The 27,112-nt window shown below is 42.4% G+C and overlaps 1 protein-coding gene across 1 annotated transcript; it reads right to left on the bottom strand.

Annotated features, from left to right (window-relative positions):
• Positions 1 to 5,993: 5,993 nt before the first annotated feature.
• Positions 5,994 to 26,248, bottom strand: EXOG (exo/endonuclease G). The gene is made up of 6 exons (XM_033070985.1): positions 26,053 to 26,248; positions 24,774 to 24,923; positions 23,470 to 23,609; positions 21,663 to 21,739; positions 18,561 to 18,675; positions 5,994 to 7,416 (listed from the first exon to the last, which is right to left on the bottom strand). Exons 1-6 carry the CDS (start codon positions 26,198 to 26,200, stop codon positions 6,955 to 6,957), a joined length of 1,092 nt encoding a protein of 363 aa, XP_032926876.1. The 5' UTR covers positions 26,201 to 26,248; the 3' UTR covers positions 5,994 to 6,954.
• Between the last annotated feature and the right edge of the window lie 864 nt (positions 26,249 to 27,112).

Raw genomic sequence — 27,112 nt, forward strand, 5'->3', positions numbered from 1 at the left:
TGGGAAATCCTTGGGTTCTCCTGTCCATGTGTGCAGCCCTGGGGGTGCTGATGTGAGGCAAACCCCAAACTGCTCCTGCCCAGCCTCATCCACCCCTTCCCAGCCCCTCACACCCTGCAGCACCCACCAGCTCTGCAGGGAATATTGCATCCTCCCTTGCTGGCCCAGGGGCAGCCAAACGTTCTGAGCAGTTTAGGGACAGCAGATGCACTTCAGCAGGAGAGCTCCCACCCCACTATTTCCTACATTCCCCCTGAAACTGGGAATGTGGAGTTCAAATCCCCAGTGCAGAGCAGTTCAAAGTTTCCAATGTGTGTGTCTGCTTTTCATGTGGCTTTGGAGAAGAGCATGGCCTGCCCTGTGCACTGAACACCTGGCAAGGGCTCAGGACAGAAGAGGTGAAAATGCTGCTCTGCTCCCCGTGGGACTTCTCTCCTGAAATCTCCCACACACCACAGCACAGATCTCACACAACAAAAACACAGCCCTGGAGCCAAAACTCCTCTCCCACACAGCCACACAGCCATCCCAGCTCCACACAAACACACAATTTACATTCCTGCCCACGGGAATCCCCCCACACTTTGAAACACCTGAAGACTGGAGCAGACACAAGAGAAGATGAGGAAATTTCCATGCAGATTTTTGCTGCTCCTACACAGCTTCTCCCTGAGCAGCTTTTTCCTTTTAAACTTATTCTGGGATGCTTGTGACACAGGACAGGGAAAGGAGTAAGGTGTTGGGACAACTGGGCAATCTCACCAGAGAGCTCCTGAACTCTCAGTGAGCACTGCTGGATTCTCTGATTAGATTTCCCTCAGCTGGAAAGCCAGCCTGGTGTATTAATAATACAAAAATACACTTAGCTATAGGGTAGCAGCAATACAGATGTCTTCAAGATGCAGATAAACCTTTATGTGGAGCTCCAGCACATCAGACATGAGGTGAGCTGATGCCTGATGTCAGGGTGATGCTCTGCAGTCCTTCAGTTCCCACTGAAGCAGCTCAGGTTCTGTCCAGTTTGGCATTCTCCCCTCCAGAAATGCCATCAGTTAGGTCAGCTCTCTCTCCTAATTTCAAACCTTCCAGTTTTAGCTTATCTTGCACCTTACAACACTCTGTAACCAAATCCAAGCTCAAGCTCAGTTTTACAGCCAGGCTATCTAATCCTTTGTGTCCCACTGTGGCTCCCCAGGAGCTGGGCATGGCCTCCTCACTTTGGGAGGCACTGCAGCAACAAAGAGTCACAAAACAGCCAGGAATACTATTTTTCTTAATGTAGAGAAGTAAAAGGAGGCTGGCAGGTAGAAAAGATGTCAGATTTATTCAGAAGTTAGCTAATTGTAGCAAAATGGGGTAATTCTACTTTTATGAATTCAATTGGGGTGTTTGTTATCTTCCTAAAATAACACAATGGGTACTAAACTTTTGCTAAAAAAGCTCTACAAAACCAACAATTTCCAAACTGTATTCATTAGCATAAAAACTAAGGTTTGCAGGCTTCATGTGGAAGGAAAGAAGGGACAGGACTCAGGGCTGTGAACACCAGCAGCTCAGCATGTGCCCCATCAGCTGCTGAGAGCTTGCATGGTGTTTTATTTGTTGTCTTGGGAAATATTTATCCTTGTCACAATCCAAACTTACTTCTGTGAGCTGCTAAATATCTCTGCTCTGTTTCTTGAGCAGAGTTGGAAGCATTTCCTTCCAGACCTGTTTCCTGCCTCTCTCCCCACCCACTACTGATGGAGACACTGGGATAGCAGCCATGGTAATTCTCAAACCAGCATTATCAGCCTTGTGTCCAGCTCTTGGGAGGGAGCATTTTGGGAACATGACATTGTCACAGCTGTTCATTTTTCACAGAGCAGGTGGGGAACCTGCCCTGTCTGAATGGGAAAGGCCAGTTGCTCCAACATGGGACAGTGGGGAATGCTCAGCACCAAGTTCCATCCCAGAGCATACACACACACACTCTTCAGATATTTTAAGCAAATACTCAAATTTCTGGTTTAGTCTTTTCCTCCACGCTATGGCAAAAGCAGAAAAGCCATTAATTGCACGAGCAGATGGTTATTAGGAAGTGTGTGAGATCTGGCTACACCACCACTGTGTGGGTGGAGCTCATCAGATGGACCTGTATCAAAAAATAAAATAAAATAAAAGAAACATTGAAACATTGCCTACGTTTCCTCTGCTGCAGGGTGAGAAAAGTTTTTTTCCCATGCGGCTGCAGAAGACAATTCAAAAATAACAGCAAAACTGTTCCTCACCTCCCCACCGAGCCAAGTACAGTAATTTCACAATTATAAGCCGCACCATTTTGACTAAAATGTTGGTCTGAACCCGGAAGTGTGGTTTATAATCAGGTGTGGCTTATATATGGACAAAGAACAAAAACTTGCTGTTTTAGTTTGGAGGACAGGTGTCTGCTGAGAAAGGCAGGAGCTTCTCTTTGAAATGGAGAATATAAACCCCCTCCCTCCAAATTATTAACATTTTGAAGTCAAGGGGCTCTCAGGCAAAGATATGGGAACTAGGAATAACAGCTCTTTACTAGGGAAATTAAAATAGAAATGCAGCACTACAAAGAAACAAACCCCAAACCCTGACACAGTCAGAGTACAGCCTGACACCCGTCAGGCAGGGTGTTGGCAGCAGTCCCATTCCATGGTGGCTGCATCCTCCTGCAGTGACAGATGTGGCTCAGTTGGAGCAGTGCTCCTGTACAAGGTGCAGTTTCCCTCCGGAGCTCCAGTGGTGATGTGGAGAAATCCGGTTTTCCTCTGGAGTCCAGTGGAGAAAGGGGCTCCCTTAGTGTCCCAAAACCTCTGTTTTTATCTTGGTAAGAAATGTTGGGCTCTTCCCCCTGGCTGGAGCAACTCCCAATGGGATGCAGTAATTTTATCAGTCCCACAGTGGGACTCAGTGGCCATGAGCAGAAAATGACTGGCTGGAGGAAGGATGGGTTGTGAAAAGATAAAGAACACTGCCCTGCCTGGTTTCAATGGATGGCCCATTAGCAGAATATCTGCTGTTGAGATCAGGATCACTGCCCCCACCCTCAACAGATGGTGATAGAACAGATACCTTTTATCACACTCTGTATTGTAACATGTGGCTTATAATCAGGTGCGGTTTATGTATGGACAAAGAATGAAAAGTTGCCAACACCTGGAGATGCGGCTTATACTCAGTGCGGCTTATAATCGTGAAATTACTGTATCTTCTGCCCTTCCAATTGTTGCATGGTGTATCCAATATACTTCACATTTTCAGGTGAGAAACTTTTTCCATAGTTTAGTGCAGCACACACACAACTAGCAAAGATCCATCTTTGAAACTACAGGACAAATTGAAAATTGTTTTGAAATAAACCAGCCACACAAAAATGAAAAGGAGAACTTTTAATTCTACCTCCCTCTCCCCAGCCAATTGTGTTTATAGATGTAAATCAACAGCACTGCAAGACATCAGTGCAGGGTTAAATCCTCAGTTTAATCCTCACCTAGAATGAAATTCACGAAGAAGCTGGAGACAAAATTGTCTTTGTAGCAGATGCACTTCCAGACATTACTGTCAAAACCCTTATCTAGGAAAAATCATTAGCTTCATACTGCACTTGATATAATGCTTCAATATGATGCTTGAAACAGCTCATTTTAAACGGGTATTTCAGTATCACAAAGAGAAATACAGTTATTATGGGCCAGACACATTCCAGCCATGTCCCCCATCATTTTTGGCTGCCGGGGCTGACACTGTGGAAGGAGTCTGCCCTCAAAAGGCCAAACACTAAAGTGCACTGAGCACAGCCCAAAGTCCATGAGCACAGCAGCAGTGTGAGGATTCTCCTGGCATTCCCTTCCCACCTGCCTCTTGTCTCCCACCACTCTCACCCTGATTCCAGCCTAGCAGAAACAATCTAGAGCAGCCACCCAGGAGAATATCAGAAAATCACTGTACAGGTCTGTGGACAGCCTAGCTGTCAACTTTCCCTTGTGATTTGGTTATTTATCTTTCTAAAACAAACAGAAGAACAGTGGTAGAACAAAGAACAAATTTCTCCATTTCCAGGACTCCTGCTGCTCAGCTGCAGCACAGAGGTTCCCACTGTCACTACAGATGCAAGTGATTAATTGTGCCACAGGAATGACAGATGGACATGGACACCAGCACAGCTCTCATGGATGTTGAATCAATTACTCACAGAGGTGGCTCAAACAAGTGTGTAAAGCCTCATCCATTTGCTATTACTCATCTTATATTTCCTGCTGTAAAGAAAGCACATTTTTTTGCTCCATGCCAGACTCCACAGTTAATTGAGATCAGGAAACCAGCAGGAGGGGAGCAGGTGAATGTTCTCTTTGGCACGGAGCAGCTCTGGAAGTGGTTTCATGGTTCACCACCTGCTGCTGCCCTCCAAGGGGAGTTGAGGAACACCAACCATGCTCAAACAGGGCTGAAAATGATCCAGGGAGCCCAGGCCATGCTGTAAGCCACAAGGCATGGGAATTATGATAATTGGGGCTTGCAGGAATCCAAGGGGGCATGTAAGGCCTGAAGAGGTTCTCTTAGGGAGCAGCTGTCTCCAGAGCAGGACTGCACAGGAATGCACTTGGTGCTTCTGCTGCTGTCACAGTGGTGAGCTGTCAGCAGCAAGGGACAGGACCTGGAGCTCCTCACACACACTTGGAGCTCCTCACACACATCTGGAGCTCCTCACATACATGTGGAGCTCCTCATTCACACCTGGAGCTCCTCACTCACACCTGGAGATCCTCACTCACATCTGGAGCTCCTCACACACACCTCGATCTTCTCACACATACCTCGAGCTCCTCATTCACACCTGGAGCTCCTCACACACATCTGGAACTCCTCACACACACCTGGAGCTCCTCATTCCCACCTGGACCTCCTCACAGACACCTGGAGCTCCTTATTCCCACCTGGAGCCTCTCACTCACATCTGGAGCTCCTCACATACACCTGGATCTTCTCACACATACCTGGAGCTCCTCATTCACACCTGGAGCTCCTCACACAAACCTGGAACTCCTCACACACACCTGGAGCTCCTCATGCACACCTGGCACTGTCCCAAGGCAGGTTTTTGCTAGGGATGGACACAAATCTGTAGCACTGGGCTCTGCTTCAGCCACCCATGGGTGTGTGAGCACTGCAAGGCAGATCTGCAACCTCTCAGCTGAAGGATGAAGAGAAGGTGGAATGCTGAATTTAAAAATGTAAATAATTCAAAGAATAGGAAAAAAGAGAATGCAAAGGGCAATGAACAGGCACCTGTTTGAAAAGAGTGACACCATGGCAGTGCCCAAAGGCTGCCTGGACTCCAGTGAAGCACTCACTGGACCACGAAAGGGTGAAGAATTTGGCATTTTGTTATTCCAGGCAATCCCTGTTTGCACATTCTGCAGAGGGAAATGTGGATTCTTCGTTTGCAATTTACTGCTTTTGTTACATCTGATTTACAATCACAATTCTGGGCTAAAATAGAAATGAGCAAACATTTTGTCAGGGTTTCACCCAATTTCTCACTAATTCATGTGAGCAGTTTTATGATGGCCTTAGCTAGTGACATTTCTCTGGATTTAGATGTCTGGATTTTGAGTACATGTTCTTGGCAAACACCAAAGTGTCATGGGAACCACGGCTTGCTTGTGAAGTGATCTGCTTTGGGATACTGCAAATGAGCAGAGAAGGAGGAAACTACAGAGTTCTTAGAATCCCCAGCTGATGATTCACAGCATCCAAATAATGCTCCTGATTCATCCTTTATGAAAAGAGCCCCATTCAGCCAGGTCCTACCTGACCCTTCCTTCATGTGAAAATTACTGAAGGTGTTTTTATGGCACAAACTCCAAATGTCTATCAATTCTCACCGCCAAAAAAAATTTCTAAATATTTAGCAGATTTTACTCTTTCTTTCCAGATGTAAGATATCAGAGGATACAAGTCACAGTAAGTTCCACAAATAAAGTATGAAACTAATAAAAAAAAATTTCATTTAATCTTCCAAGTAGATGCAAATCTGGTAACATCAGCTGTCACTGAAAAAGAACAGGAAATGCATTTTCAGTCAATACACAAGTTTTGTCGCACAGTTTATAGTACAAAGGCAGATGTTGAGAAAAAACCCAGTGAGTGACTACAACAACCAAAATGAAAGTAGGGCTTACCTCTGAAAACAAACAATATGCAAGAAAACATGTTTATCCAAAGTTAGTGGTGAAAATTAAATACTGTGCTTACACTGATTTGTGAAAACCCAAACTACACTGGCAGGCACTTGATTGAAGTTTAGTTCCATTGGGCTTTTTTAACCAAAAAGTTGCAGAGTTATACATAATGCAGTAAGTTTGTCACAAATGACAACACTTGTGAGCTCCTGACATGCTGAAGTATCCAAAGCACACAAGATCAGGAGAAGTTTTGGTTAATACAACTAAGACCCATCATGTCTTACATGTCTCCAATAAAAGAGTGTTAAATGAAATAATTCTTAATTAATTCAGTTTTCAAAACATTCCAGAAAGTACAATTGCTTCTACAGCACTGCAGTGACACATTTGTGGGCGGAATTCCATTTAAACATGTTCCAGTTGTACTCCCAAGGTGTCTACTGTCTATTTTTGTGATATTCCTAGAAGGGATTCTACACAAACCCTGAAGTCCCAGGTGGAGAACAGCACAAAGCCTTTCCTGCAGGTCCAGTGATCTACTCAGGCCACATAGGAGTCATTATACTTCCCATGCCTTAAGTAGTGCAGCAAACCATGTGTTTTTACACAAGAATGAGCATTATTCCAAACCCATCAGCTTCCAGACATTTCTTTTATTGTTTTCACAGCTCAAAAAAACATGATTCAAGGAGCCCTTGTCTCCATGCTTGTTTTCAGTTCCCCTTTCCAAAAACCCGAACAACTTCCTGAAGACTCATCCAGCTCTCCCCTCTCTAGCTGCTACTGGTTCTTCCTGCAGCAGTTCCTCCTCCTTGCTCTTGTAAAGCTTTAGGAGATACTCATCAGGCTCAAGCCCTGCCTCCTGCAGCTCAGCCATGGCTTTCTGCAGCCGCCGCAGCGTCCGCGCGCTCCGCACTTTGCGGGCGGTGATGTACAGCGTGAACTCCTTGAAGCCCATCAGTTTGCAGGTATCCACCTCACAGATATTCTTAACATCTTTGGTCTTGTCCACCTGGGGGAAGAAAACTAAACCTGACATTTTTTCCAGGTGTTCAATGCTGACTTGGAAGTCGGTGAGCTGGTGGCTGAAGCCTATGGGGTCGTTGGGCACCACGAAAGCCCCCAGGACCAGGGGCTCTGGGGAAGTTCTGCTGCGCCTGGCCAGGATCACCTTGTACAGGTGGGATGGCACAGCCACGTCATCCTTCCCAATCACCTGCCAAAAGGAAAGCACTGTTACACACACAACATCACAGAATTGTTTTGGTTGGAAAAGACCTTTAAATTTATCAAGTGTAATTGTTAATCCAGCACTGCCAAGCCCACCACTAAACCATGTCCCTGATTAGGACATCTTCATGTTCCCTCTCTCTGGAGCCCCTCCCCTTTTTGTAACTACAGTAACTTATACAATAAAAGTTCCTGACCTGACTGCTCCAAATCATGGAGGTTTTAATTTACATTTCAAATCAACTTTAAGTTAATCTGTCACTTATTTTTTTTTCTCTATTACCCACACCCAGCTAGCATTTACAAGCTACTTTAAGTAAGCATTTTTGAGGGGATCCAGACATAAAGTACACTCAGTGACTCAGTATCTTCTTGAAAGAGATGCCTATCCAAAGAAAATGCACCTCTTTCTTCCATGAATTCCCTACAATCCAACTTCAGTGGTTGTATATGTTGTGTTTCCTCCTGCATCCCTCAGACCAGGATCCAGGGATTTAAGGGGAGCCCCAAGAGTGGAGGATCAGGACTGTTAAAGTCTCACACTCACATGTACACAGTGGGCCCCACCCTGTGCCAGGGGTAACTCCAAGGGAATACACCTAATGATGGTGTATTCTCAAATGTAATCTCTCTAGGACCCAATAAATGATGCTCATGCATGACTGAATTCAGCTTTTTTGTTTCTTCACTATTGCTGAACTGAATCTGTCATCTTAAGAGAGGGTAACAGGCTCACACATGGAAAATCTGAGTTTTGCCTAACCCTGCTGTAAGTACCCTTCTTAAATCCATGCTTTTATTCTAACTGTAACAGAAGAAAAAGATGCAGATCCCTTACAAAAACTACAAAGACATTTTTTCTGTACATAAAATCCAGTAATTTGGTGCTGTTTCCAGGATTTGCAATACTTGCAAAAGCAAAGACTGATTGTTTCGGATTTTTTTGACAGTTTTTGTTAGAGACAGTTAAAATACCATTTCAGGGAAAGCAGGTATTTATCACATTAATTAAAAGTGTTTTACAAACTAATCCAGTGTCAGAAGTTCAGACATGCCCTGTCCACTCATATATCGAGTGTAATTCAACCACATAATAAACACTTCCTATGTATGCTTTTTTTCTGAGTATTCAGCCCTCCAGCAAACGAAAATACATTCTTAAAATTAAATTTTCCCTGTGGCTACTGAACCAAGGTTCATGCTGGTCTATTCCAACAGTTAATTAAATTTCAGCTACAAATTCTTTCAGTGATTTGTGTCTACCTCTGTTGCCAGTTTTTTAAATGACTTACTGGTTAGATCAAAACCAGAGAAAGTACCTTCAGGAGAAAGGGAAAACTCTGATAAATGTTTTTCATGTTTTGTGCAATAACACAGTAGAAACATTACTCCTGTTTCTGGAAAACACATGCTCTTAAATTTCTTTAAAAATACTTCCCTCCCTTAGTCTAGCCCTACACTTAGACTTTTTAACAGTTTTGCTGTAGTTTAAACTTTTTTGATTGATTGAGGTTTTTTTTTGGGGGGGGGCAGATTTGTGTGGTTTTTGGTGGATTTGTTCTTCTTGTGAGTTTTTTTGTTTGGTTAGGTTGGGTTTTGATTTTTTGAGGGGGGTGGATTGTTTGGTTTTGGTTTTTATTTTACATAATTTATCATGGTTATGCCACCAACCTTCTCCTAAGTAATGCTCTGCCTAGATATCAAACAGTCACTGAAACTTTTTAAGGAATAAATACCTTGTGCCAAATCTCCTCTCCCTCTCAATGATGACAGATGTGTTGATAGGGAAATGAAAGCTCCTCTGTGTCAAAGCACTTGTGTGTGTGAAACCAGAGCTACAGCTCTCCAGGACCAACACCACAAATAATCAAAACTGACTGATGCATAGGTAAAGCTAAAATGTACTAAAACCAATGCAGCAACACGTTGTTGTATCTGGTGAGTTAACACTGAATTACAAAATGAATGCTGTTGGGAGTTTTAATCTATTTGAGATCAGTGGCACTTGTGCTGGGAAGTACCTGCAAAAACTGGAAGTGAGAGGGAGAGAAAGAAAATCCCTGAAGGGGAAAGTAAGATGTTTTTTTCCATATCCACCCAGAAAACCCAGTGAGGACACTGCCAAAGGCAGGAGGCTGGGGCTCCTTTTCTCCCCTGGAGCAGGGACCTTGCAGAGCCTGCACTGCAATCCCACCTGCTGCACATTCCTAGGGCAGGGAGGAAGGTGAGGAGGAGGAGAAGAGAAGGCAGCAGTGAGGCTAAACCCCATCCCTCAGCATCTCCTGGGCCAACAGTCTCCTGACCTGCAGCATTCCTGTGCAGCATGGCCTTTTCCAGGCCTCTCTCATACTCTTCCCACCACAAATCCATGGATATGCACCAGGTGCTCCTCAGCTCAGCTCCCTCCTTCTCCACACTCCCACACACATCCACATCCCAGCATCCTTGTTCCTCCTTCAGAGGAAGGGCAAGCACACAAATGGAGCTGCACAAGGATCCCCAGTTAGGGGGATACCTAATGGAATGTATGGAATACATAAAACAAACAGGTGAATGTATGTGGAGAGAGCTGAGGGAGCTGGGGACTGAGGCTGAGGGCTGAGTGGGTGGATACAGAGGCTGGGGAATGAATAGAGCTGCACACAAAACAGTTAGGTATGAGATGGAAATGCTGAATGCCTGAAGTGGGTGTTAAGGGAAAACAGACCCAGTGCTTATGTAATATTATGCAAATATATATATTCTATGCAAAATAATGCACATTTATGGACACCTAGGAAGAGAGAGGAGAAACAGAGAGGACTAGTTCAAAATGAAGGAAGGGCTGGCCTTTTGAGAAATGTACATCTAAATTCAACTCCATACATGTAATAGTCAGATATGCAATTTATGCACCATTTCAGTTCCATGTAAACTCTCTTTTGAGAATTTAAATAAAATTTAAGCAGTGCACAGGCTTCATACCAATTTCTCTGAACAGCAGCAAACTGCTACTGCAATAACTTCCCTAAGTGCTAATACTGTTCAAGTGGTTAAAACCATCTTCAGCCTGCCAAACTGCCAGAGTCCAAAGGTGTCCCCTCCTTACTCAAAATAGGGCAAAGAAGTTCTATCCCAGCTCATTCTGTTGGAGAAGAACACCATCATTTCTCTGACAGGGTAAAGATGCATGACTAAGAATAAATGTTTAACTCTTACATTCACCATGCACAGGATGCATCAGCAGTAATTTCTGCAGTGTGACCCAATGATTTCTGTTAAAAAAGGAAATGCAGCTCTGGAGCACAGCAAAGTATTTCCATCACTGCTCCCTGTAATATCCCACACTTTGCTGTTTTATGGGAGTAAATAGAGAAGCTGCAGAGAAATGTTTCCATAGAGTTGCCCCTCCACCAGCTCAACTGGTAGGGAAAGAAGTAAAGTGTGACCATGCAAAAGTGGAGTTTGGAATAGAAGCAAGAGGCAGGAAAAACAAACTTCACAACTCAATTTCCTCTTGCCACCTAGAGGATTTTCCTCCCAAACTTCAGCAGCTCAGTCACTATCCAGATCTGCACCATCCCATTTATCTCAGTGCTTTGACAGAGGCAGAGAGCATCCATTAACAGGATGGAAAATGGTTCAAGATTATCCATGCACAGATGTTGACTTTGATTTGTGCCTCTCTATTTGCAGTTTTTGAAGAGTATCTGTAATTCTAAAAGGAATTTTGTGCTCCAATACAAGCAAGAAAATACAGCAATGGGCTGTTGAAATCACTGCTGTCCCACATGCATTCACACCATGCTGGTAACAGCACACAAGGCACATTTTTGTGCAATCCTTTGAAAATTCCCATTTTGCTACTGCTATAAAATTTTGCTTAATCTTCCGAATTTTCAACATGAAAAAAAAGGCACTCAAGTTAAAAGCCTTCTTTTTATAGTAATTAATATATTTCCTTCCCATCATCATTTGGGAAATCAATGTGAAATTTCAGATGCTTTGCTGTCTGTATCAGTTCAATGTAAAAATGTGCATTGCCCTAAATTTTTGCAGCTACTTATTCCTTTCATTTTTATTTCTTTGACTGAACTGATATCTCCTAATAATGTAAAATTATCATAATGTCATTTTCAAGCAGTGTTTATTATTTTTCTATCATTACTGACATTGTTACTGACATTCCACAAGTGTCTGTGAATTTGTTATTCTTCTCAAAGCCCAATTAAACGTGGACAGCTGTCACAAGGACAGGCCATTAAAATGTGTGCAATTCCTGACATTCAGAGATGTTTACACATCACTAAACCAACAAATGTGTTGGTAAGCAGTTGAAAAAGAAACCTAAAGAGTTCACAGGCACAGATAAAGGCAGAACATTTCTTAAAGCAGAGAGAATTCAGAGAGCTTTGATAAATTCAGTCTCACAGCCAAGTCACTGGATGAGGATTTGTCTTAAGCTCGGCTCTCCTCACAGTTTTGGCCAAATCCTGTTCTTGACTGCAGATTTAAAAACAGTGGAAGAAAATTTGGTAACATCTGTGAAGTCCTTAAGAAGACATTTGATAATGGCATCTAAGGTAAGTTTAAGCATCTGTCATTAATTAATGTCATTTCCATAGTGGTCATCAGATAAATACAAGGCAGTCCCTAAAAATGTCAGTTTGTAGTTTATGAGAAAACTCCATGAACAAGTGAAAAGGAATATAAGAAATGTAATGGCAAAACAGCTGAGATTATGTGAGAAGAAAACACTTTGTTACTATTACTGGAAATTTGAAACACAAACCAATGTTATCAAATTTTCTTTTCTTTTTTTTTTTTTTAACTTGTTGCAACTTCCCAGACTGCAAAAAAATTATCTTCCTCTGCAAGGCTACAGATAATTTTTAAAAGAAAGGGCTCATGAATCCAAAAGTGGTATTTTGCCACCTAGTGACTAGAGACTGAAAATCCACCGTGCACAGAATCAGCAGAAGGGAGCAAGGAGCCCTTCATCAGTGAGAGCCAGCTCTGGATTGGCAATTATCCGTGATTCTCTCACAACCTGGCAAACAGAAATCACACTCAATCATGCCTTAACTGCCAGCACACACTGAACAGACCTTGCATCAGGCAGTACCACCATCAAATACCTAAACCTGTCAGCTCCAGAAATTCCCTTGACACTCCAGTAGCTGTTTCTTCACTCTGTGAAGTTCTAACCTGAGTTTAGAACTGAGCCAGAACTGCAAACAGAACTGTCTGAAAATCACACCCAGTTAGTTCCCTGTGCCAGAGTCCTTCCCCCTCCACCTGGCAGCAGCAAAATCAACACTTCCACCCCATTTCTTGGTGGACAGAATTCAAGGAATCATTCCTGTCCTCCAAGCATGGTACTGGCCAGGTCCATCAGGTTTTTCACTGCAGATATAACATCATTCCTGCTGATGTGATCCCACATTTGACAACCCAGAGCTTTATTATCATTTGATACTGAATTCTGTACAGAAAAGGACTTTCTGGCAGTACAATACATTCAATTTACTATCAGTGTAACTTTATTTACTGGATCATTGTGACAGCATTAACTGCCTTCACTCAAGTTCCTTCTGGGTTTGTTAGGCAGCACTGGTTCTGCCAAGAGTGTTTTCCCCCAATATTTGAGAGAGCTCTATCAGATGGCACTGAGAAGAACTGAGGGGTGTGAAAGCAGACCTAGCAACACACAAACCAGAAAACACTACAGACAAAAATCACAGTAACAATCTGCACAGCCAAGCACTCCAAAATGCAAATGTATGTACTTCAGGAAAATTTAATTTGTTATGGCTGGTCTGATTACTATTGCCCAATCATTTGGCAATCCTAAAAATGGAAGGAAAAAAAAGAGATGGTAAAAAAAAAGCTGCTCCTGAATACAGTTATGACATTATAAGACAGCTGCCCTAACCCTTTTTTATTTTTCTTTAACAAAGAGGGTGTATGTAATAAACTGTATTTACATGACACACTACTGCCTCCACACAATCTACTTAGGTTACTTAAAAATTAATCCACCACAGTCCTTAACATCCCTTTTCCTATAACAGCATAACCTGCAGAATGGTACAGTGTTAAATAAAAGCAATCACAATTAATCTCCCCTGCACCTTCAGTGTCTCTCCTCCCACCTTAACCTAGGTTCTATCCCATTCATTTGTACCTCACATCTGAATTTAGGGCTGACAGAGCTCTGGTGGGCTTACAGCAGCTGATCTAAGATTGAACCTTCTGCAAAAAGTTTATGGGACATCTATAATGGACCTACACCCAGTAATTACCTCTGTAGCCTTGGGACCACTTGGAGCACCAATAAACAAAGAATAGTTCCCAGGTTTATTTCCTGCTTTAACAAGCATTCCTTCCCCTGTAGTATCTTAGTAGGAGACAACCTCTGCTAGTTCTGAAAGTTAACTGAGTAAAACCATAAAGTACCATCTCATATTTGAGAGGTGCAATTTGTTTCCCAGTTATTTGCCACAGACAGAGATGGCAACTGTGCCCTCTGGAATGGTTATTGTGCCTCTCTGGCCCAGCCTGGTGATTCAATTCAGAAAATTAAACAGCAAACATGATTCCAGTATGAACCTTGTGTATCAGTAAAAAGTACATTAAAATGTCTTTTTCAGACAACAAACACAGTTATCTAAATTGTATTTTCATTTGCCAGCCAAGCTGATTCTTCTTAAATTAACATTCAGTAGGATGGTCTTGGGAATGGGAAGGGTGGAGCTCTGAGCATGCTGTATGGGTAATTATTGCAAAATTTGTACTTCAAACTCCAGATCTACTGACAGGAAAAGCACTAAAGTGACAGTCACTGGGGAGCAGTAATGTATAAAACAAGACAATGTCATTTTGATTTGATCTGGACAAAGATGAAAAACCTGCATCTGCCTCTCCAATGACACAGAACAGATTTTTCCTGTTGGCATTCTATTCTACATATATTCTCAAAATGTGTTTTTCAGATAGCAAGCATGGTCATCAATCTACTCTTTAAAATAAAAATCTCTGCTGGAGACAGATGAAATGACAGAACATATCTGAGGATACCACAAGTTCAGCCAATAGATAGAACAATGCTGGCATCTAAGGAGCTCAAGGTTAATTCCCTTTCTAGAATTAAAGAGCAAATGGTACCAGAGTCCAAGCAGGAACTGGGAACAAAGCCATGACCAATGCTCTGTTTCTCCTCTGTAGTGATCTATAAATAACCTTTTTGGATGTTTGATGAGAAAAACACTAGCATGTAAAACCATGGATACATATTTCACCACTCCTTTAGCCACAAACAAGGAAACCAAGATGGAAGACAGGATCTGAAACAAATCAGTGCAGACACATTCACTGTAGCACATCTGTGGTTTCTTTCCTTTTCACAGTTCTAGTCTGAGAGCAAAAACATTAGAGAGGAGCTGAGCCTTAACAGAGGCAGTGGCAGATTACAGGTTGAGTTTCAGCTCTCCTCTGCACTGCAGCACTTCTCCTTGACCAGCACAAAGGAAAGGATATCTTCTCACATCAGCTCCTCATGCCCAAACAATGAGGACTAAAACCCCTTTCAGTCTGAAGTCATTTGTGTGAACTCTGCTGAGCTCACTCTGAAAGGCAGCTAAGAGATACCTTCCCTTCCCAGCCCTTAGTGCTCTTCCTTTAGGGGCAGAATCCCGGACTATGAAATCAATGGCAATGACTGCGATTGTATCCAAGGGGTCTGTTTGAAAAGAACTTCTCTCCAGTGCTTTGACACCTTGTGTTTCCTCCTCTAAGTGTTGATAAAAGAAAGAAAAAATAAACAAACAAAAACCAACCAAAAAACCCAACACATCACTCTACTCCAAAGTCTCCTCAAAGTACAACTGCAATGCAAAGCACAAAAAGTTTAACCACCATGAAAAGATTTCAAAATTTAAAAAAACCCAACATTCTCAGCCTGCATTTATTTAGAGGACCCAAATTAAACAATTTAGTATTTTAAACAACCAACCAACCAACCTACAAAATCATTACTTTACTTTTCCCACCTGGAGAGAGCATTATCTATACTTAAATAAAAATCAATTTACATAATGAATCTCACTGTAGGAAGCTGAGTAAAAAACAGGAATACCATCACTTCACCATTTTCAATCCCACACTGAACTTCAGCTCATAATAAGACCAAAATTGGTAAAACAATGCTAAAAGATCTGTGTTGCCATCAAACCCAAAAATGCAGAGACAAAATGCAAGAACTGAACGAGATGACAATCACAACAGCGTGGCCATTTTGTGCCACTATTATTTCACCACTGTACCCAGGTATCAAGTTATTTTGAATAAAGCCAGTAAGATGCAGTGTCTGCTCTGATTTTTACCTCTGGAATATTAACATTTACATTTCAAAACCAAGACAGAGAATGACAGTCAGTTTTTAGAAAATGCAATCTTCCTCTTCTAAGTAAACACTTTTCTCTAGAGAAGAACGAGAAAAAGATGAGCAAGATTAAAGTGAAGCCATTGATAGATGCAGCTGATAGATGATTTAACTTCTTCCTGGAAGTGATTTCCACTTACAAAATGTTCAAGTCAGCTCAGGATTTTTAATTCTTTGCTATGTAAGATGAATATATTTTTTAAGGATGAAAAATAAATGCAATATCCTGGCAGCTACAAGGAAGCAAATCCCAGCAAGCTGTGTGCAAGCCTGGAGAACTCTGTACCATCCTGAGTGACAGGAAGCCAAATGCTCAGCTGAGGATTGTTGACAGGGAACATCTCCCTCCTGCTCCCAGCTATGTGCTTTTGGACAGATCTCATGCTGTCACCAGGAAGCACTGGGCTATTCTGTGTGCTGCCTCAATCTTTCTACAGCAGTACAAAACAAGCCCACTAAACCCAGTGTGGATGGTTTCCTATTGCTATATATTCTATTTCTATTGATTACTGGGTAATCAAGCATTTTGTAGAAGGATTTGAAAGTCATCAGTGCTGACATACAAAAGAAAAGCAGAGGAAGGGATGGAAAGTAGAAGGGGCAATGGTGAAGTGAGCACCTGTGGGTGGCACAGGATGACTGCTGATCTAATTTGGTTTTGCCACTAATTTATCATCTGGCATTGGTCATATCCCCTAACCATGGCTTATTCATCCACTTGAAAAATGAGCACAGTCTGCACCTCCCTCACAAAGATGTGGTAAGAGCTGAAGTTTAGAATGGCCACTAAACATGAAGAAGGTAACTTATTACTACTGCACTTTAACATGCATTACTCCTCCCAAAAATAACAAAGCCAAATCCAAAGCTGTGATTTTGTGGCAAGTTTGACTTGTGTGGCTGGGGACAAAAGGGACAGTTTCTTGAAATGTAAAAAAGTAAAAACAAATGGGAAAAAATCACATTCTACCATGACCAAGTTTCAAATTCAATCAAATGGAAATCAGCTGTGTATTTATAAAAGAGAAATAGTGCCTAACTCTTACTGCTAAACAAGCTACTCTCTCACACCCCTCTGAAATAGGAGGGTGTTTTGGCAAGCTCATTCATTGCTCCTCAGAACTGGTTGGAAGCTGAGATGCTCACAAGCTGAAGCTGCAGCTGATCCAACTACTTATTTTCAAGGAAAAGTATTTTTTCAAAAGGTGCAAAATGCAGCATTTATTATTTGCAGCTTTCACCTGCAACTACAAATAGCAATATCTCATTGCACTGGGGGCAGAAGGTAACACTCCCTTGAATAACTTGCCATGCTCAAACCTTACAGATGTCTAAACACAAGCCTACTAAGAGTAAGTCTGGTGAATAACAATAAATTCACCTCTCAACTTCATAGCCTGTCCCATCTGTCAGTGATGGTTTCTACAGAGTCTGCATGATAGATCTTCAGAGTATTTTAAGCAAGTAATAAAAATATGGGGCTAAAGGAAGATTACCAGTACCACTGATTACACTGCATGAGAGTCAAGTTTTCCAAGTGACTCTGGCATGCTCAGAATCTCAGCTGCAAGGCCTCATCCAAGTGATGCCTATGGAGCAGCAGCAAACAACTGCTTGTGAAACTATCAGAGCACATCCAGTCCAATGCCCTGCAGAGTTCTGAGAAACCCACACTACCTCTGCATTCCACTGTTTATAAAGCACACGAAGAAATGGATCGATGCCTGTGCATTAGCATACTGACTCTAACTGGATACAGCTGGAGTGGACATGAAATAGATCTTTGTAAAGAAACAAATTATTTTAAATTATGCTTTTTCATTGTCTTGGGTTACAATACAGGGTGTGATAAAAGGTATCTATTCTATCACCATCTGTTGAGGGTGGGAACAGTGATCCTTATCTCCCTGGGAGATATTCTGCTAATGGGCCATCCACTGAAACCAGGCAGGGCATTGTTCTTTATCTTTTCACAACCCATCCTTCCTCCAGCCAGTCATTTTCTGCTCATGGCCATTGAGTCCCACTGTGGGACTGATAAAATTACTGCATCCCATTGGGAGTTGCTCCAGCCAGGGGGAAGAGCCCAACATTTCTTACCAAGATGAAAACAGAGGTTTTGGGACACTAAGGGAGCCCCTTTCTCCACTGGACTCCAGAGGAAAACCGGATTTCTCCACATCACCACTGGAGCTCCGGAGGGAAACTGCACCTTGTACAGGAGCACTGCTCCAACTGAGCCACATCTGTCACTGCAGGAGGATGCAGCCACCATGGGATGGGACTGCTGCCAACACCCTGCCTGACGGGTGTCAGGTTGTACTCTGACTGTGTCAGGGTTTGGGGTTTGTTTCTTTGTAGTGCTGTATTTCTATTTTAATTTCCCTAGTAAAGAACTGTTATTCCTAATTCCCATATCTTTGCCTGAATACCCCTTGATTTCAAAATTCTAATAATTTGGAGGGGGTTTACATTCTCCATTTCAAAGAGAGGCTCCTGCCTTTCTCAGCAGACACCTGTCCTCCAAAGTAGGACATTCATGTATAGGCAAGATGTAACATTTCTGCTAATCTTGTCCCAACAAGTATTGCACATTTTATACATTTTGCCTGTACTAAGACGCCCAACTTTTGTTTTATCAGGTTATGGTATCAATCTAAAATGAATAATTACTACTGCACTATTATCCCAGCAACATATATACATACCTGATAAGTAACACTCTTCTTTCCATCACCATTTGTTTGAGGCAAGGTAAGAGGTCCAGAAACAACCCAAACATCTTCAAATCTCTCAGTCAATTCCCGACAGTACATTTCCATCCTGGAACATATTTGTCAGTTAAGGAAAAGTCAGCTTTAAAGTCAGATTGAATCTTTGAGACACACTGTGAAGGGAAGGGTGAACTACTGAGAGGGAGCATTTTTCCAGACTCACAATGTAGGCCCAAGTCTTGCTTCCCATTTGTCCTCTGTAAGCAAAGTTCATTTATTTACAGACAGACGTGTTCTGCACACATCTGAAAGTGATTTTTGCAGCCTTAGCACATGTCTGAATAGCTGAGTTCTCTACTTACTCCCACTCTTGACACTAGAAATATACTGTTGCTGGTCACTTGGGATTAGAAAAATAGAATTGTTCTAAACAGCAAGTTGAGGCATTTTTACTTTGAAAGGTTTTATCATATTATTGGATTTATGTGTTTCTCCCCAAGGAATCAAAGTCCTGCAACACAGTTCTTTCCATAGTTCAAAGTACTGAGAAAGTCTGTGTGTGCCATTTTCACTAACTCTACCTTTTTTTTAAAATAGATACAAAATTGTTCATAAATAAAGCAGCAACTCCAGAAATGCTACCGTATTTTTGCTTTTTAAACTGATTCAGTTTACAGCATATAATATTTCTCAAATGAGAAGGTTTCTGGACCACACCTATTTTACAGAAAACAAAAGATTACCAAGGCCAGCTCGGATGGGGCTTTGAGAAATCTGATCTAGGGGAAGGTGTCCATGCCCATGGCAGGGAGGTTGGAACCAGGTGATGTTTAAGGTCCCTTCCAATCCAAATAAATCTATAATTTTATGATTATAGCACATCTTTGATCTAACACCCCAACTGTTACAGAAATCACATACAGTGAGCAAACACTGGTCCTCTGCAAAGGTAAGAGCTGCAATTCACACAAATGGACAGAGCAATATCAGCCATAAAAGATTATCCCAGCTAATCTGGCTGCCTCTGAAAGGGGGAGGTTTCATCCCCTTCTCCAATTCCTGTTCCTCACACCTCCCACTTGGGCCACTAGAACATTCCTCATCTGTCAACAACCCTAAACAAAACCAGTATTTTTTTTTTTTTTGGTGCTGGGTTAGTGTGTTGTATCAGCAAGAATGAGCCACACAAATGAGAATGACCAAGAATGAGCCCTTTCTTCATGAGATACACCAAAGCAGTGACTACAAGTGAATTCTTTTCCTACTGCCACCAGCTTTGCTTCCAAGCAGCCCAGCTCCTCAGGCTGTCTCATGGCAGGGCAATACAAACACCACCTGGAAAGATTGAGAATAAAGGCAGCTAGGGAGCAAACTGCTTTTGGTGCCAGGAGGGCCAGAGATTGCAGTGACCATGAAACCACACTTAAAACAAGACAGAAAAGAGTTAAATATCAGTTGGAAGAGAATGAGTAATACTAAGGTGGAGTTAGAGCACACCACAGAGCCAGTCCAGCAGTTTAATGTTAACAGCTTGCTGGATGATTATAGTCCTGCTCTCCCCTTGTCTGTCACAGCTGACCAGTCCTAATCCATCTTCCATGCTGGTTCTAGAACTCATCTCATGAGTTGATCCAATTTTCTAATCTGGCAGAAACATAACCAAGCAAAAAAAAACTAATAATAAGTTTTTAATTGGGTTGGCAAATTAAACTGACTCGCCACAGTCAGGTCACTACCAGAGCTGGAACTGGGAAACCAGCAAAAACACAAGGCAGGAGTGCAAACACCACTTTAGAAAACAACAGATATTTACACTGACTAAGCTCCTTTGTCTGCCTCCACCTCAGAAGACAAGTCAAGAAGCAAGCAATTAAAACAAGGGAAAGGAAGAGAATATTGGAGCTAGGAAAAGATACAATGCTATCCTTAAAAATACTTATTATTAAAGAAATGACTGGCAAAAAAAGTAGCATCATTGCCTTTTTCATGCATTTAAACTCTGGGAACAGGGTGCTGGGCTTGGAAAATGTGGCACTAATTGCTTAAATTGCAGGGTTGATAGTGCCAAAGGAAATTTTCAAACATTTTCCACAGTTTCCTGATTAGGCAGAGATTCTGCTTATGTAAAACAAAGAGGGTTTCCCTTCCTTGACCTGGTAAAAATGCCTAGCTTTGGTGGAAGGAAAATTTATGCTCAAACACTTGAGTTATTAAAATCAGAAAAAAAATCCTCTTAAAATGTTATTGCATTTTATTTGTCTATAAAACAGTATAACCTTACTGAATGGCTCATCTGATTTTAAACACATTCTTGTAAAAGAGCAAAGCAGAGTGCAGATGAACAATGATGCAGTTTTGATGGACTTTTATTACAACACTGCATATAATTTTGCTGACCTTCCCTTGAGTGAACCATGAGAAATCTATCATTTTCCCCTCCTGTTTCTGAGCCTTCACATTCTGCAAGTCCTATGCAAGAAGCACTGGATGAATGCTACTTTTACCACATTCCCTGCTCAAAAGAAGGGAAGAACAAAAATCTTACATGAAGCAAGTTTAAATTTATCAACCACACCACCTCAAAGTCGATCCAGTCAGCACTCAGGAGTGACAGAGATCCTGCCTAACTGCTCCTGGGGAGCCAGGACCTGAAGGAACACCTCAGCCCTGAAGCAGAGAAGACTCAGTGGGGAGCGCTCAGTTCTCCGATTCAAAGAGAACCAACATCCACACACAGACATGGGAATACTCTCACTCTGCAAGTGCTTCTTTGAGGAAGATCTAAACCCTCTTCTTGCTTCTGCTGAAACTTCCTTAAGGACAGTGAAGCCTGGTACTTTTACCTCACATCAGCTAGAAGGAATAATTTTGTCTATTTTAAGTAAGTGTCCTCGACAGTTTGACTGAATGAAGAAATTAAAGTAGTTGTTAGACTGCTCTTTCCCATGCCTTTCATGTCAGAGAAAGCTCCTATGACCTCTACAGATAAACTGCTCTAAAACAGCTGGATGTAAAGACCCTTTAAGAATAATGCATTTTTGATTTATGCTGCTGCCTAGTATTTCTCACTCAGTTTACTTACGAGTAATTTCTCACCTGTTCCAAAACCCAGCATTATTTTCATAATTCTGAGGCACAATGTTGGACAGATAAAATGTTTCAGCCATAGCTCTCTGCACAGGGAAAGAAAAGAATGTAATTTCACTGAAACATTCATGAGCTGAAGATATATTTTAGCAGTTTGTGGATCAGAATCCCATTTCTAGTTTAGTTTTAACACCTATTAACACAGAAAATCAGACAAACCTAAATTAGAACACCTACAAAGTTATTTTGGATTATGAGGTGCACAACTGAGGTGGAATCTTGCAAACTTGTCTACTTTTTTTTCCTGGCAGAAACAGCATGAGAGTGTCCAATTCTAGAGGCACAGGAATTACTGTCACCCAGTGTCAGTTTGGTAATGTTTTTGAAAGCAGTTAGTAATTTTTCATTTTGAATGGGAAAGATGCTTTCAAACATGCTTTTCATTTATTTGACTGCTTAATGGCTTTTTCTTTCCTTTACAAGAAAAGGTTTTATTAGACATACTCATCAATATTTTATACATACATAACGTACAGGCAATGAAATGATTTATGAGACCATAATAGTCAAACATCCATATATCTGCTTAATTTCATCTTGTGGAAGTGTCATAAACATCTCTGAACAGAAGCTCACACACCTCCAGAGGTGAAGAACCTGGTGCTAAAACACTAGACATGTGCATGGAAATACAAAGAGAAAAAATTCCAAAATTCTAATCCAGAATTTTCACAGGCCCTGCATTTGTCAATATTTTTCACATACCACTATTACAGAGTGATGGGACTGACAGAACTCTTTAGGATAATGAGCAAACACTACCTCCACAAATTAGTCTGTAAAATTCAATTTCTATAGTCCTGTATTTGAAAGAATGCATCATCTCACTGCATTTCAAGCTAGGTCCAGGATCTCTGTGCTCCCAGCAAAAAATTCCCCAGATATCAGAAATAAATAACAACAAAGACACTTCCAATAGAAATAAAACTACTGATTCTTTCATTTACCACATGCCACTGTGCTGTCACTCCACTGCACTCAGTACTATCTGCCTGGAGAAATACAAATTCAAACTGCTTCTTAATTAACAAATTGCTGCATTAGGCACATTTCACAAGAGGATCCAATAAATTCAAGGCTGTTTTGTAAGTCAGCCAAGGCATTAAGGCATGCTTCTCTTACAGCCTGAATAAATGGCAGGTGAAGGTATTTTATAGACTGAAAGAACTATGGCAAAAGGGTCTAATTTACCTCATACACATTGCAAGAAAGGAAAAAGCCTTTTAAATCATCCAGGCAATCCCCTTGCCAATACAGAACAGTACTTAACAGCATCTTTGCTTTGCCCAATCTAGCCTTAAATATCTCAGCAGCTGCTGGCCACAATGACATCACTGTCCCTGGCTCCCTTTAGCTGAGCTTTGAAGACTTGCAGGGTTTTCATGGTGAAGGTTATCATCTTCATTTTACAGGTAGAAAATGTGACATGCAGGAGGGTGAGAAGACTTGCTTAACACCACGCTGTTCAAGACATCATCTCTGGCAAACAAGCTGATGTAGGTGTGATTTAATGAAGAGGTATGTCATCAGAGCATGCACCTGATTTAGATGCCTGAAGCAGACTGTGAGAGCATCCCACACTGCTCAGTCAGGAGCAGACCTTGTAACTCCAAATCTAGCTCTGTGCCTCAATAATGACATCTTGTTCCACCTCAAAACAAACCGCAAAAGGAACATTGCACATTACTTCTAAAGGTGTTTTGACCCTTTCAAACTGATAAATACAAACTGAAAAGATGGGAGAAAAAAGTCCTACTGTTGAAAATTTGTTATCTCCTGCTGGTGCCATGTGTCCTCGTGACCATCCACTGCCAAGGTAGTCTTCATTGACAGCACTGAACATCAGAGGGATGTTAGGGTCTGGCTTGAATTTACAGTGCCTTCGATCTGCATCACCTGAAAGCAGGTCAGATTATCATGAAACCATCATAACCACAAGACAAAAAAGATCTAATTCTGTCATATATTGCCAGACAACCCATGCTTAAGGATTCAGTACATTAACCTGAAATCTGTACATCTCATTTATAGGAAATGCTAATTTCTTTCTGCCATGTGTTTTAAATACTGAAGTTCTTACTTAGCAATAAAATATATGGATTGTTGCATAACTTTTCAGTCTTCTCCAAACAAGACAGGTCTGCCTCAAATCTCAATTCAAGTGGTTACAGACATAAATCAGAACTGAATGCCTCAAGAAGCTTAATTTCAACTTGCAGCTTAGTTGTATCTGATTATTTGGAAAACATTTTAACAATTCAGCTGTTAAGGCCCACTTGAAGGTAAGCCTGAAATTATTGTTTTCTTCTCAGAAAGAAGCAAGATCAATGATGCTACTTAGGGTTTGGTCATAATGTTTTCAAGATCTTGCTTTTAATTTTGAAAAGTAATTTGAAGACAGTGATTAAGATGTACTTACAGGGCTATTGCTTTCATAAACCATTTTACAATTACATGGTTATCTCCCATTACTAATAATCTGCCTTATAAAAAACTGAACTAATGTTATAAACTTAATTTACAATGACTGTATACCACTCATATTTCACTCACCACTGACAGCAAAAATTCACTGAGCCTCTGTCTTGCATAAAGAACACGGGAGAGAGTATGAGAACTGCACCAGAGTAAATAATGGCTGCAGTGAGGAGTAATGCCCTATCTAGCTCTGAACAATTGTTGATGTCCTTTGCTCAGTTTTTATCTCACAAATGGACATTCTCCTCCCATTCTGAACACATCTCTAAGATCTGTACAATAAAAGCTCTGGCTACCACTGGCATTGACTCCACTGATATAAACTGGACATCAGAAGTAACTCCACTGCTAAGGAAGCTGGAGCCACTTTTATGCACTCAAGTAACTTTTTAGATCCAGATCAAGTCAGGAAATTTTCATTATTCCATCTTCTCGCCATTTGAGTTATTAAAAGGCAAGCTGAGCTTCCCTCCCAGAGATTACTATAGGACTTTTCTCCCTGACTGTTTCAGGGTCCACCTTCTGTGAGCAGCAAAGGCCATTGAGAGCATCACAAATGTAAGGAAATGAACACCTACATACCCAGCATCTTTTGTTTTGAAAGGTGTTCAATCACCCATCTAGGCACTCGTTTTGCCTGATCATAAGACAGGGCATGATTTGTGTAACATCTGGTCTCTGTTCCAGCCTCAGGAAATCCATATCTTTGCAGTAGAGCTTCTTCTATTGGTTCTAAGGAAAAAATAAACAGAAAACCATCCAAAGGTGAAATGTGATCATAAATGGGACAGCAAAAAAAAAAAATCTCAGTGGGTGCAAGCCTATTGTATAGGGAGTTACTTGAGGTTACAGCCACAATTAAGACCTAAAAAATACTAAGAGAGCTATCCAGTAAAACTCTCATCTGCCAAAATAGTTGTGGTTCTCATCATGTTTTAACAGGAAGATGTCAGCTCTAGGCCTAACTCATCTGTCTAATACCTACAGAAGGTAGAAAAAAAGCTATCCAACATTGTCTTTCTATAGAAGAAAAGCTATCAGATATTTCCCTTTTACAGAAGGAAAGCTTTCAGATGTTTAGGGACACATCAGGTAACAAGGAGTTACAGGAGCTCAACACATAAATTTCACCCTTTGGAGCTGGAAATCAAATTCCTCACAAACTCAAGATTTACAAGTTGGGCACAAGCAAGTCCTGCCCTCACTGGGAACACTTATGCTCTGCTGAATAAATGAAACCTTCACTGAATTTTCCTTTCTTTTCTTTTTTTTTTTTTTTTTAAACAAGCAATAATTTTTCTCACAGAGGAATATTTACATCCATCTTACTGTCTTGTTCCTTCTCCAGACATCTGTCCAACAGCAACTCATGTTTTTAGAGCCATTCTTCCTCTCCTTTCCAACAATCCGGTACTTTTAAAGCCTTGAGGCTGCGGAGAAAACCATTCACTCCCTGAGGTGTTCCCAACATCTCTCCCCACACCTGAACCCACCAGACCCCAGACTTGATAAACGACCCCCGGCTCACCCCGGGCAGCTGAAATTTAGTCACGGTCTGACCCGAAATGTGTGTTTGAGACTAAATACACATTCCTCTCCTGCCACCAACACTCGGCCGTATGTGCAAAGGGAAGCGCGTTTAATTACAAGCTACAGCATCCCCAAATACCCTCCCCACTCAGCCCGGCGCAGGTACCAGGGGAATCTCCTGGTAGCATTTGGGCATTCCGGGAATGGGGGAAGGAGGGAAAAGGCTCTTCTGGGGGGAAGGAGCGAGTATAGGGAGAGAACCGGCTGCGGGGAGCGGGGCTGCGGGACCGCGCGGAGCTGGGCCGCAGTGCCCACAGCCCGCGGCTCTTACCCTCTGCCGGGGCCCGCCCGGGGCCCGGCTCCGGCTGGCTCTGGCTGCGGAGGAGCCGCCATGTAGCCCAGCAGGACGCGGCGGCCCCGGCCGCGGCCCCGCACACGAAGCCGCCGAGGAAGCGGCGATGGCGGGGCAGGGCCGCCATGGCGGGGAGGGAAGGGAAGGAGGGGAAGGGGCGGGCGCGGCCCCGCAGCGCCCCCTCACGGCACAGCGCTGAGGGCGCCATGGGGAAGGGAAGGGAAGGGAAGGGAAGGGAAGGGAAGGGAAGGGAAGGGAAGGGAAGGGAAGGGCCCCCTCACGGCACAGCGCTGAGGGCGCCATGGCGCCATCGCCTCGGTGAGGGGGATGAGCCCGGAGCGTTAAAAAATAAAGTGAGTGCCCTCACGGGGCAGTGTGGTGGCTAAACTGCCCTGTCCAGCTTGGCTGGGGGCGATCACCCCAGCTCCAAGCGCAAAGGATCACTCAGTCATGGCATCGTGGAATGGTTTGGGTCAGAAAGGACCTTCAGTCTTTTGCTGGAGAGGAAAAGCTCACCTCCCTTATCAGGAGAGGCTACGGGATCTGGGTCTGTTTGGTCTAGAGAAGACTGCGAGAAGATCTCATTAATACATTTAAATATCTCAAAGGTGGCTGCCAAGAGGACAGTGCTGGATCTTTTCAGCGATGCCCACTGACTGGATGAGGAGCAATGGCCACAAACTAAAACACAAAGGAGTTTCACTTGAACATGAGGAAGAACTTCTTTCCACTGAGGGTGGCAGAGCCCTGGAACAGGGAGGTCACAGATTTCCCTCTCTGGAGACATTCCAAACCCACCTGGCCACATTCCTGCCTCACCTGCTCCAGGTGACGCTGCCTTGGCAGGACAGTCAGACTGGGTGATCCCAGAGGATCCTTCCATCCCAAACAATTCCATGATTCTGTGATAGCCCAACACCTCTGCAATAACCAGGGACATCTTCAACCAGACCAGGTTGCTCAGATCCAAGCTGACTTTGAACATTTCCAGAGATGGGGCATCCACCACCTGTCTGGGCAACCTGTGCCAGTGCCTCAT

This window comes from Catharus ustulatus, chromosome 1 (genome assembly GCF_009819885.2).
Source record: "Catharus ustulatus isolate bCatUst1 chromosome 1, bCatUst1.pri.v2, whole genome shotgun sequence".
Classification (NCBI taxonomy): domain Eukaryota; kingdom Metazoa; phylum Chordata; class Aves; order Passeriformes; family Turdidae; genus Catharus; species Catharus ustulatus.

What these genes read in the sequence shown, in the direction of transcription:
- EXOG (XM_033070985.1), bottom strand. Translation starts at nt 26,200, where the DNA reads ATGGCGGCCCTGCCCCGCCATCGCCGCTTCCTCGGCGGCTTCGTGTGC. An exon ending in CGGGCGGGCCCCGGCAGAGG is followed by an intron (nt 24,924 to 26,052) that starts GTAAGAGCCGCG and finishes TTTTTTCCTTAG; the next exon opens with AACCAATAGAAGAAGCTCTA. An exon ending in GAGATAACAAATTTTCAACA is followed by an intron (nt 21,740 to 23,469) that starts GTAGGACTTTTT and finishes TTCCCTGTGCAG; the next exon opens with AGAGCTATGGCTGAAACATT.